This window comes from Ptychodera flava, chromosome 11 (assembly GCF_041260155.1).
Source record: "Ptychodera flava strain L36383 chromosome 11, AS_Pfla_20210202, whole genome shotgun sequence".
Classification (NCBI taxonomy): domain Eukaryota; kingdom Metazoa; phylum Hemichordata; class Enteropneusta; family Ptychoderidae; genus Ptychodera; species Ptychodera flava.
The window spans coordinates 29,206,861-29,220,457 of NC_091938.1; the positions used below are offsets into that span (position 1 = coordinate 29,206,861).

General features: G+C 35.3%; 1 protein-coding gene across 2 annotated transcripts in view; it reads left to right on the plus strand.

Moving 5' to 3' along the window:
- LOC139144031 (adhesion G protein-coupled receptor B1-like) overlaps positions 1-11,869 on the plus strand; it is a 39,368-nt gene extending 27,499 nt beyond the window's left edge. For both annotated transcript variants that reach the window (XM_070714678.1, XM_070714679.1), the window contains 11 exons: positions 109-235; positions 1,393-1,490; positions 2,666-2,771; positions 3,086-3,213; positions 3,645-3,734; positions 4,060-4,126; positions 4,744-4,829; positions 5,023-5,152; positions 5,676-5,717; positions 6,021-6,197; positions 6,468-11,869. In XM_070714678.1, coding sequence (XP_070570779.1) covers positions 109-235; positions 1,393-1,490; positions 2,666-2,771; positions 3,086-3,213; positions 3,645-3,734; positions 4,060-4,126; positions 4,744-4,829; positions 5,023-5,152; positions 5,676-5,717; positions 6,021-6,197; positions 6,468-6,563 — 1,147 coding nt within the window. In that variant the 3' untranslated portion in view covers positions 6,564-11,869. The remainder of the gene's footprint in view (positions 1-108; positions 236-1,392; positions 1,491-2,665; positions 2,772-3,085; positions 3,214-3,644; positions 3,735-4,059; positions 4,127-4,743; positions 4,830-5,022; positions 5,153-5,675; positions 5,718-6,020; positions 6,198-6,467) is intronic.
- Positions 11,870-13,597: the final 1,728 nt, after the last annotated feature.

The following is a 13,597-nucleotide window of genomic DNA, read 5'->3' on the forward strand; positions in this document are numbered from 1 at the left end:
CAAGTACGTTCACACTGGCTATAATATTCGCTAGGAAATCAGAAAGGAAAGGGAAAAGAAAGGATTTTCTAAAGCGGACAACACTGAAATCTTAACGTCTTCCTACAGGATGTGGAGTAATCATGGCTGTAGTGTCAGTGAACGTGGTGTCGACGAGGATAGGGAGTATGTAGGGTGTAAATGTAACCACATGGCAACCTTTGCCGTCATCACAATTATGGGCAAGGAGCCTAAGGTTTGCATATCCAATTCATAATGAATTATTTTTTGCTATGTGCTTCTGTATGTTAATAAAGAAACTGCACCCTGCCATTCCTTTCAAAGTAAAACTATATAAATAACGGTATATGCCTGAAAATAGGCGCCTGACATGGACTTTGTCATCCAGGCCAGACAGTTAAAAAAGTTTTTTATTGTTCTCACACTAGGTGAAAAGGTGACCAAAATACTACATAATACAGAGGTTTTCAATTATGTACCCAACTAAGTGTGTGATGGATACATTGTATGTACTCAGCAAACGATCGGCTTGGGTATTATGACATATTTTTTAAAGTCACTGACTAATTAATAATAGCAAACCAGCATGTGGTGTGGCAGTCGCTTTGTCTGGACTGAGGGATATAAAAACGATTACACTTTATCTACAATGTAGCTGTTTTTACAATTTCAGCTGAGAGTCGAAGAGCTGAAGAGGTTTCTTAGGCCAAGAAAAATAAACAGTGACTCATGTGTACAGTTCTGAATGGAATGTTAGTGTCAGTTATTTTGTTTTTACAGTTCTGCTTTATACAGTACTTCGTTACACACTATCGTCACATATTTTTGCGCCCCTTTTCCATTTTCTCGTAAGCAGAAAAAAGGTTGACGCGGTGGGTCTGAATTGACTCAGTTGAGGATGAGAAAAAATTTGTTTTATTTTCTTTGTCTCAGCTGACAGTAAATAAAAAACCACACATTCTCTTGTTTCTGCTTTCAATTGAAACTGTAACACCAACTACATTGTAGACAAAGTATAACTAACTGTTCAGTTCCCGGTCTATAGACAGAGCGGCTGCTCCATGCTGGTTTGCAGTCATCAATCAATGAGTGATTCCCGAGCTAATCGTTTATCGGACGTACACTGTATCTGTCTCACATACCGAGTTGTGGCACCGAAGTGAAATCCACTTTAAAAGATCAAGTGCGCATATGTTCGCCGTTCAAGGGTGATACAAATAAATTTACTTACGACGTCAAGTGTTGTCGGAAGTGCAGTGAATATGGACGGCAGTTATAAACTTTTATTGTGGATGCATGTACAACCCATTATTCAACAATGATTTCGAGCCTATGAGAAATTTATTACACAAAGATATTCGAAACTCCTGATTACACCTCATTGATTCACAGCCTTTTCTAGAAGCCGCCGCCAACGTTATTTTGACGATTTGCTGTGCTTTATCCTTGTTATTCATTTTAACGGGCGTCTTCGCTATATTTATGGCAAGGTAAGTATAGTCATGATATTGCATTAGATGTCTGATTTTTCAACAAGCAGATAGAAGTCTGAAAACGTGACTTCTATTTTCACGTGGAAAAGCAAAATTAAGAAACCAGTGTACTATTACATTCATTGTGTCTTGTCGTCGTCATGTACGTGTGTGTATGTATCAGAGCAATAAACTTACGCGAATGTATTACTTTGTACGATGTGAGAACTTACCAGAGTAACCATTCTCAAGTTCCCAGTACGCCGGAAATCGATCCCAACCACTTGGTTGGCATCGATTTGTTCTGCTTATGTCCTTTGCTATTCAAGCCCAAGCAGCGCTTATTATTTAACGACTTGTCTGTCGCCTTAAATAAAACCGGACCTACAGTGCGACGAGGCGACAGAGTGCAATGGGATTTGGTGATAATATGAATGATAATTGACCAAGCACAATGCCAACTGGTAATTCTTATTAAAACTTCTCCAAATTATTAATACTTATTGCTGTTAGTGCAGCGAAAAGAAAATGTTTATATGTATAATCATGTTTCGTATAGCATTACATGTGACTGGATTTGGAATATGTTTTTCGAAGTGAAATGATACAAATCAAAGATTGTTATTGGTGACAAGGATGTTTCTACAGTAAAATACGATCCTACAATAAAATACGATCAGTGCAGTTTGAAGTATTGAAGGGACGTGAGAATAATAATCCTACACCCAAACAGATATTTCACATTCGTTTGAGAATTTCTGTCTCACATGAACCGGAAAGAAATTCCCCAACTCTATTATTCTAATCATAAACAATTGTTTTCTTATGACAGTCGAGGAAAAATTACTTCTCCATTGGAGTATCTAAGCAAACCTATGACAAACATTTGCCAGTTAATACAGATTTTTCTTTCTATTTGGTCTCATGAAGACAAATGTTGATGAGCCACTCAGCGATATGAATCACACCTCACAGTCAGCCCACTCTTAAACAATAGCCACAAATCAAGGGGCATGAATGTACGTTCCGAACTTTTTCGAAACGATGCCTGTTCATCTTACTCTACCCCTATGGAATGCATACATACCTGTGTACCACATATTATGCCTACACCATATATCATTCTTTCTCTGTGTGATGTTAATGACAACAACCACGAGTTTGCGTCATTTAAGTATGTTTGGAAATTCCAGGCTTACATCGGACTTTTATGTGGTCCTATGCCAGGCTATCCTGTCACTTGGTTTCTATCCCGTCTTAATTGCAATTGAAGCCAACTTAATCGAAAGAGAGAATGAGGTAATAACCTTTATCTGCAATCAGTTGTAAGTTGATGGGTTAACTTTAGAACATGACATATGAAATTTACCTGTCGGAAGCTGTTGATAAATGTTGCACTGAACAATATTTTGGATTAGACGAACATATAAACAGACATCTCTAACAAGCCACTTCAAAGCTGCTGTAACCAGATAGCACGAGAGGGTAAAGAAATTGTCAAATTCTGTCTTCATTCTTATGATCAAACCTTTGGTGCTCAGATGAATACGATAAACATCAGGAAGTCATTTTTGATCGATAAAATTGTCATTACTTTTTTTGTCTTCCTGCAGAATACATGCCGACTTGTGGCGGCCTTCAGTCACTTTGTACTGTTAAGCAATGCTTCCTGGATGATGAAAATGAGCATTCAACTTTTCATCCGTCTCAAGCATTACGTATATCGAAGTACTGTGGCAAGGTAATTTTTGATTTAGGAGTCTTTACAATTGGACTGGGTAACAATGTATGTCCGTTTATGAACACATTTACTTTTGAGAGATGCTTTTATCGTTGATGTTCAAATTGAATAGAGTGTACATGTTGTGTTTTTCTTAAAAGGGAAAACAAGGTAAAAAGGACTAGGAGAGCGCAGGTATTACTGCAGTTTAAGTAAGGATGGTGTAGAAACCTTTCTATATATGTTACTTGAGTAATACACGTACTTCCTGCATGGTACATTTATTTTAAAGGCTTCAGAGAACACAAGTCAGGATAAAGTATTTCTTTAAATATCCTTAACATACGAAACATGTTATTTTCAGTGCGAGCAAAGGATTTAAAATATGCGATAATCCTTTCATATTTCTCATCTGTGATATATGCATAAAATAATTATTCGTCATCTTGCAGAATCTCTTACATCATTTGTGGTTGGATACTGCCCAGTGTTGCCTTTGCTATTTTGAAAGCAAAGTTTCCCGATCACCGAGAAGTGAACAGGTAACCAATGTTTTGTATTGATGGTAAACAAATAATTTAACGAAAATTCAATCTTTCAAAGGTATGTTTCCTGAAAGGCTGAACGTCCTGAGTTTAGGTTTATCAGTAAAAAAGTATTTAATTCATACGCGTATGACTTAAGGTCGTCATGTGAGGGAAGGGAAGTAGGAAGGAAGGAAGGGAGGGAGGGAGAGACAGACACACAGACTGACAGACAGACAGACAGACATGAAGAAACAGACAGAGACAGAGATGAGGGACAGAGACAGATTCTATTGCCAAAGGCACGCTACAATATGCAGAAAACCATTTTATTTCTCAACAGTTGTCTGGTTGTAAATCCATCAACTGATTATATCTTCACATCAACGTTAGCATCACTTATCGGAATGGTGAGTACCGTTCAAGGATGAATATTTTATGAAAGATTTTAAACAGTATATTTTTAAAATAATAACATAACACCACTTACATTTTAACGTCACCATGTCTCGTCAAAGTATAACGAGAACATTTTACTACATTAGAGTTATGCTAACTGTCGATAGCTAATGTGTATAGGAAAATAAAGTTAGTTGATGGAAGGAAAACTTCTGTTATGAGCTAATTGATAAAAAGCCAAAAGATCTGACCATCGGATTTCTAGAAGTTTTTTGCCAGGTATTGACCTAATGTTCACACTACATTAATTGTCAAGTATATTCACTCTCTCTGGTCAATTTTCCTCTCGATATTTACGATTGTTCGGCATATGAGCTATAAGAATGAATATTGGGGCATAAATCTTAACCTGCTTGTTTCGAGATCCCTGATGCAAAAGTTACCGAATAAGTCCACCTTCTCCGAAATTAGTCGAAGATATGGCGATTTTGAGAAAAACGTATTAACCATCGGCAGGGGAATTTTGTGGGTAAATCACTGTGAACGTTTCTCATAGTCGACGTCTTTGACATTCCTGAAGTTCAAGACTAAACGTGACAGTACTATTTTACTGCTTTTGACAATTCAGGTAACGTGTTCTATATACTGGTGTGATTACAAGATGTTCGTTAACTTGGCGAAGGTCATTAATGGCCCAGAAGAGCAGCTATTATGGTAAGAAATAAGTTGTTTGAAGTGTCTAATCCGATTGAAAACTATCCCTAGTTTTAGGACGTTAGTCACTATGAATTGATTACTTGAATGCAATAGGCTATTGAAGCATTTTAGATTTTGCGTTCAACTTTGATGTAACATGTGCAATAAATGATAGAGTTAAATACATTGCATTGTGTGGCATTTATTTAAGGGACAAGATAATTACTTCAATACTTCTCCACGGTATATTTATCTGTGGGCGAGGCGTCAATGTTATCGCAGTAGTGACAGATGGCAATCCATACCCGATCTATTTCTTAGCATTTCTCATTTTAGTGGAGGTAAGTTATGACATATTCAAGAAGTGCATAGTTAACCGAACTATCGAGCATTTTGTATAGGTTTCATGGATTAATTATTGACTGTTACACTCTGAGCTAATGAGAACACTTCCTAAAGATCATATTTTAAAATCTTAATTGCCATAATATGCATCTTTCATAATGCCTTCATATTGAGACATCGAAGATGAAAATCTACTGTCTTTTAGCTTTGCAGGCATGTGCAAGAATTTTGAAGCGAGCAACTACCACTACCGTATCTTAATAGAAAGATATCATTACTGTGGAGTTGACTTGTGTATGATATTCACGATCTACCATTTAGACGATGCATAATCATACTGAAATTCAAAGGAATGCAGTTTTGAAATGTACATTCGAGAAAACACTAAGCAAAATAAAGTTGTTTAAACCCTCTTTTCACCTATGCATCATGCATGATCAACACCAAGACGCAATACCATTGAAAACATAATCGACATGATGCATTAACGCCATTATGTTCATCGTATTTGTTTAAAAGGGATCTTTCGTTTTCCTTGGACATTTTGCCACAAATCAAGAGGTGAGTCTGACGATCGTTTTTATGAAGCTTGTATGAGAAGTATTTTACAAATAGCGAGGAATAAAAGCATATATTGAATAAATATACAAACATAGAAATAAAAAAACAAGTAAAAAAGGAAACAAACAAATCAATCAATAAATAAATAAGTACATAAATAATAAATACACATATAAATGAATAAATAACTTAATCTACCTTTATCTGCAGTGTTTCAATAAGTCATTCTTGTCTATTAGTACTTCTGAAGGCCATATTCTTGGCTCGTATGTAAGTTTGTATCGTTCTCTTCGATATTTGCAGCTGCTTATTGTCCTTAGGACCCGATACTTTGATTTGGACGAAGATCGAAAACAGGCTTTGAACGACTTTGAGGTAGAAGATGCTCAGCGATTGCAGATTCAGAAAGACGCCATATGCAAAAGGAGGAAGAGAAAGCAAAGTTTCTCGGAAACTCGACCGACCTGTTCATTTGTTAAGGTACGATTGCCAAAAGTAGCTGGCCTTTTAATGTTTCAGCATCTGAACGTTCTTTTTAATCATTACCGATAGATGTAAAAGATTGTATTCGAACTCACAATCTTGAAATTCTTGATCAATGTGCAATTAACATGGTCTTATTTTCATACCTGTATTATTAAGGTATCTCTTTGATTCACCAGCGATGGTCATATGCTTCATATTTTCAAGATTTTTTTCAATCAAACACTTATTATATTTAAGTGCATGCTTTTCTTCTCTTGTCATAAGGTCAATCTTGAAGTGAAGAAGAAAAACATTCATCAGTTGACGAATATGGGTGGCAATACCAATGAAGCGTTAGTGTTAGAAGACACTTCAGACTAAGATTGCATACTAGGTGACAAAGCTACATTTAGTATACGGCAGTATTCGACCATAGACTTCAGGGACGAGACTATTATGTATATCTTAACTTTCAAATTTACTTTGGTAAAAGGCATAGTTACCCACATTTTAGGAATCGCGTTACTTTATAGTTGTTAGATGTGATTAAAGGTATACCAGATAAATGAGAAAGATATTACAGATACTGTGTAAAACGAATAATTACTCCTCGTACTAATATATGTTTTAAAAATCTTACTTACGTAAGCGCTCTTCACCTAAGCTAGGCAAAACTGTTTTATGGTGCATGAATGATGAATACGTGATGAAGTTGTCATGGTATCATTCAATAGATGAATTTAATATTTAGATTTAAGCGTCGCTGTCTTTGAACCATGAGAGTCTTTCTAAGGAAAACAGTACACAACATTTAATTATAATTCCCTTCGAAAGACGACAAAAAGCATGACGAGTTTTCACTTCTGCTACAACTTGGATATGCTCATATTTTTGTTGCTAAGCGCACCTTCAACAATCAGTGTAGCACAAAAAGTGTCTCCATGAGCTGGTGCTTATGGTCGCCAATGTAGGAGTAATATTGAATCTCCTTCACGGTTATCATTATGACACCGCAAAATGTAGTAGATACAGTTCAACACCCAATACGACGATTGGAATTAAATTGGGATAATTGGATGAGAAAGAAAGTTTAATGAAATCGAAATTCTAACAGCTTAAATTTTACAAAATGATAGAATACTATAAAAACCAAAATATTGTTTTCATTGAACAAAACAAAAAAAACCACATCGATTATTGTATATTCATTAATTCATATTCTTTTCTTTGAAAATGTTTTATTTTTGTGTAAATGTCATAAAAACGAGACAAAATGCATAAAATGTGTCTAATTGATAACTTTGAGTCAAGGCACTTTTAAAATGTCCCTTACTTTTTTGTCAATTTGGGGCTTAATAAACTCTTATTGCGGTCAGTGCACTCTTAAGTGATTCTGACAGACTAAACTTTAAATTGATCGAAAAACTTCATTTAGGTGAAGCAAAGTAACAAATCGAAATTAGAACTAGTATTTGAGTAACAAAAAAACGTATAGACAAGTTCACACATTTCCATTCAAATATGAATATTATTTATACGTATTAAACAACATTTGCATTTGCTACAGTCATACAATTATTCTTACTTACATCATTAGCACAACATCGCAAATTTTGAATGCAATTTTAAAGATGGTCAGCAAATATGGCGTAATATTAAAAGATCCATAAGCTATTTCTTTTGGCTATTTTTTCAGAACTATTTTTTGTAGTTTTCCAACACTTTCTGCATTGAATCCCTAAACTTAAATTTAATGCCAAGTATTGAGCATATCAACACAACCTATATGAGTATAATCTCCATTGTTATTGTTGAAAATTGTATTCAAGTTCTAACTAGAATTCATTTGTAAACAATAAACAATGATCACTACACAGAAGCTGTGTTGACAAAAAGACTACTTCAATTTTCTGCATAACAAACGGAACACTGAAAAACATACCACAAGTTAAAGCTTATGTCCCTTTAAACAAATTTCTTGAATTATTGATAAAGTTTCAATAAAGTTTTGATAAATTTGAACTATCATATTGAGAAATTGTGCCAGCCCAATTATCCAAAGTTAGTTCCAATCGTACTCTATGCTTCCCCTCATACTTAACACGGGGGTACTTACAATCTAGCGAAAGACATCAACATAACTTTAGTTGTATGTGACAAGACACCTGACGGCACCATGGAACTAATTTGTGATAATTGGATATCGTATTAATGTTTCTTCAATCAGCAAATGTAAGACAATCTACTTCGGTTTTTGTTTTTTTTTGCAATATAACTTGTTTTAAGAGTAATTTGTAATATTATAAGTTTCAGCTATGGCGCCGATCAATTTTGATAAATTTGAACTATCATAAGAACCCATTAACCAAAACTAGTTTCTATCATTTTCGGCATATGTATAGCTGAAGAATATAATTATAAACATAACTATGTCAATAAAACTTTAAGAAAGCTCGTGTGCCATGTGCCGAGGATAAGGACTACTTATTGATTAAAAGAAAAAAATCACAAACAAACAAATATTTATCATGGTAAACATGAATGGCTCATCATCCGTGTCATCACAATCTTCTAATATATTGCCATTGTCGTACTTTTTTGCAGACCGAGAGGGAAGGCTGAAACGATGACAGTGTGTTAATCCCCGAATTATTTCAATATGTTCCCATTACGTTGACAGACCTAAGTAACATAGGAAATGAATAGTGTAAACGAGTATTACGCCCCGAAACTGCACACAAACTTGTTTAATATGTTTTATATGTCTCATATATCATAACATCACCGTTCAAACATATAATAAATAAATTCACTTGCACAAACCACAGGAGATCTAAGTTTTTCGCAAAAACATGATACCTATTACACTTAATCAAAAATTGTACATAATTGCTGTACTCATTTCCTATTTCCTGTACAAGAACGGTAATTATCTGTGGTAAATACTTTAAGCCATTAGGTAATTTTGCGTTACTAAAATGTAAGGCAATGTGGGTCTTGAATGACCTAATGCTACCCTGTCTGGAAGACAAGTATGTTGCAATGAGCATTAATTAAGATTGAGCTGCATGTTGCCCATACAATTTTTTTTCAAAGACAAATATCGCATCAAAGATGACAAAGAAACCCCTCTTACTATAAATTTTCAAAAAGCAGAGACTCTAAAGTTTAGTACGGTAGCCGTAGTTAAATGTAAAGATGAGGTGGGTGTATATTGGGGTAAAAACCCTCGATTTTGGTAATAATGATAAATTTAAGAAAAAACCTTGACGCTATTTTTTGAAATGTAATATTTCACTTGAAAGAAGAGTATATGTAGAAAAGGACTATTTTATTTTGCATTATCTATCCTCGTTCTAAAATGACATGGGTTGAAAGACTGAAACTCAAAATAAATGATTAAAATCATGATTAGCCAAATTAAAATGCCTCTTATTCAAAATGTAAGGACTGTATTGCCAAACAATATAGTTTTTTGTTATATAACATTAAAATAAAATAATGAGACATTTTCAGAAATTTTGACCCAGAATGGAGTTGAATTCTTTGAAAATCTACAAAAAAAAGAAAAAGAAAGAAGCCGGGAAATCGGGTGATTTGTATACATTTGCATAAATTAACATTTCTTTATCACTCAACGTACGACTGCTTGTCAAGCAAAAAGTTGAACCCAACCAACATTTTAATCTTGGGTTAACAAAGTCATTAAAATTGAATGAACATTTGCAAAGAAGTGATTTTTGAGCAAATATGTTGTGTTAGGTGCAGCGCCCTCTTAAATGAGGGAAAGGTATGGCACGAAAACGTTTTATAATCTGTCTGTCTGGTATCATTCATATAGTGTTATTACACCAGATGACATCGATAGAAGCTAACGCCTTAATAGCTTTGCCAATAAATTGTTGCTTGTCGGCTCATTCAGGAGATTAATTCAAAATTAATTCAAAATTAATTCAAAACACTATGTATTGCTCTGGCTGAAATAAACCACACGAATACTGCTAAAACTCGAGTAACTTACTCGCTATATAATTCTTATCAAGGAAACCTTATTTACGCAAGACTGTTTTGAATCTAGCAAATATGCGGGAAAGTAACAATTTGCAACGTTTAAGAAGAAGTGGTGAGACCACACTAATGAGTACTTATAGAAGTGATGAAAAAAGAGCGCAACTAGATAAATAGAAATTTGACAGTGATAGCTGATGATTGATCAATGATGTATTTGAACAGCTTGATCACCGATGTGAGTGAACAGCTACAGGATAGGGGCGATAATAGGATGATGAGCAATAACTTTATATCTGGAAAAGCAATGACTTATGTAGAAGACAAGTAAGAAGAAGATTATTGTTTTTTATTGTTGCTCATTAACAAACGAAGTTATATTACAAACGACCAATCTTCCGTTGCTGTATGAGCTACATGCCTTGTTCAGAAACTATATTTTATTGTACGTATTTCTGTTACAGAGGTCATTCACTTTTGTGTCAATTCTTTATAAAAGTTAATTATCAGGATTACAATTGTTAATTACATGCGCACGTAATTGTTCTGGTTTTATGATCTTCGAAATTGATATGTACTTTGGCAATGAATACGTCATTATCTGGGAGAGACACTAATGACGAGTTTACTTTTCAAAAGTTACTGTTTCTGTACCCCGACGTCCTCTCGCTAGCTATTCCCCGATTGGATACGGTGATAGGTAATACAGCTCCTAGTCAGAGTTTAGACACTCATAATGATGATGATGATGATGATGATGATGATGATGATAAAAACGCAGTTCACATAGGTTTAACGGTTAGTAGTGATAATAACGATAAAGCCAAAATTTCGGTGGGCGTTGAGAAAGTTTTGAAGGTCGTAACAGAAATGGTCAATTGCAGTATTTAATAAAGTGGAAGGACTATTCACACAAACGTAATACCCGGGAAGATGAACGTAATTTGAATGCAGCGCGAGAGTATTTGCAGAAATACCCTGTGAAAATAACAGGCAAGGCTCTGTTGTCTTTTTTATCAATTGTTGTCTTTTACGAATTTGTTAATTGGTCATGTAATGCGGTAACACGAATTTGCGATCACCGGTGAGTTTTGGATGTATGACAGGTGTGTATGCTAGGGGCGCCCAAGTGGGAGTGAATACTGTGAGTGTTGTAACTTAATACGCCTACCTCTATTTGTGATTCTAACTACGGAAACATATAGTATTGCTTTGTATTGATCTACTACTGAATTTATCAAGAATGAGTCATTCCACTTAAAGCAATAACGAGATAGGTATAATTGAGACTATTTAAAACTACGCCCCCTGATGGGAGCTACTCGAGGTCAAAAGGACGGGAACAGTTAAAGCCATCATTTTCTAGAACTATGAATTGAAAAATAAGGCGATAAAACCCACCCTGCCTCTAATAATGATGGATTTCATGTGACTGAAGTTGTATAAATTATGAAAAAGAAATGTAAGTTTCGAAAAATAGACGTTATTGATGGTTTTGTAATACGTAGTAAGACAAAGTGTTGAAGATGGAACAAAAGAAAAGGTGAACTCTTAATTATGAAGGGATTAAACCCTTCCCCTATGGGTTTGCATGGGTTACCGATTAGCAGTGTGGCACCTACTTGTTGAAAATGTTACACAAGGGTTCTATACTTTTAGAAAAAAAGCATCATATTACTCAGTATATCAACTGTGTCAGTAGAACTATTTATAACATTTCCGTGAATAATGTAATTTTTCGCATTTTCTATATTTTATAAGTGGTTGTATGTTTTTTATTTCACGTTTTTTTCGAATGAATTTTTATGCGGGACGCATCAAAGAGGAGAGGGCAATGTTACGGAGGTCATTCACTTTGACGTCAATTCTACATAATGGTCGATAATCAGGTTCAGAATTGTTAATTATGTGCAATGGCGATACGTACTGTAAGAAATCTAACGAGTATATAATTTTTATGGTGTTTATCGTCTTGGCCCTTGATAGGTACCTTGGCAACAAATACATTATCAGGGAGAGATACTTATGGCTAGTTTGCTTTTCAAGTGTATGTAAATAACCACTGCAATTTTCAAAGATTGTACTGTGCAGTAGGTGTCTTCATGAACAAAGCATTCGAGAAAAAGAACAGTACCTGTAATGATGTCCTTGTATAAGAAATAAACGGTGTTAACTTTGAAAACTTTAAGCCTCTCCACTGTTTTTGTATCCCGACGTCTTCTCCATAGCTATTCCCTGAAGGGAGACGGTGAGCGGAGATGTCTCTTTTAGTGTGTATCGATTTGATGTTAGTTTTTTAATGAGTTTTAGTTTTTTTAAACTTCAAGTATCCACTACTCGTTTAGCTCTTTCTGGAAAAGAGATATGGTCCTTGCATGGCTGATTGTCTTTTATATGCTGTCCCCGAGGCGCGTTCTAAATTAACTGAATCTTTTGATAACAAAGTTCTACAGTTTGTTATCTTGAGTATCTTAACTTTAGGTGTTTTAAGTGTCACAACCAAGACATGTAACATAAAGTGCCTGTTGGATGTATCACAGACAAACAGAGAAACAGACTAGCAACGGGTATTGTTCAAGGCGTGAAGCGGTTACGTAACCCATCCATGTTCGCTCGCCTCAGGTAGCTCTCGTCTCTCTCTTCCGAAGAGTGCCGACAATGCATCTTTCGGCAATTTTCGGATTTTCGCCAATTGTTAAGCGAAAGTATGTTCGACAAAGTTTGTATTGTTGTTGTCGTGTGGTGCTGAGCGAAATTGGCGTGCTGACGAAAACGGGAGTGTTTTGAGCTTCAGAAAAGTGACTTATACCATTTTAAAAATTCCTCATATTTTTATGAATATACAATGAGTGTGTTTGAACCAAATTTGAAAGTATTTTATCAATACTGTCTGTGTAACTCAATGGTTTACGGTCAGTCGTACCGTCTTTTACATGTTCGTCAAGGAAGGACATGTTTATGAAACTGCTGGCGTGTTATGTTTTGATTGGTGTGAAGCCATGTTTATGCCATGAGAGCTCACAAAGTAACTATGGTTGCTGCGCGACTGGCAGCACGATGCCATCTCGTCGTTTTTTTCGTATAATCTCGTGCAACCACAAACAAAGCCTCCAAAAAGTTTTACACCTTTGAAGCTCATTTTAATATGAAAAGGCCATAGTCTACCGAGATGACCATGGAACAAAATGCATGCCGCGTTGCTAGTCTGTTTTTTCTATTTGTCTGTGGATGTATGATTACTGCAATAGTAAGTGTCTTCACATTCTTTTCAGGAAGGCCACAAAATAAGGCAGTATTTTATGGCACCGAGATAACAATGCTTTCAGAAATAATAATGTCCACAGTTTATGGTAGTTCCTCAGCTTTGCTGAAGGAGTAAGTTTCAATGCATAGAAATATCGGAGCGT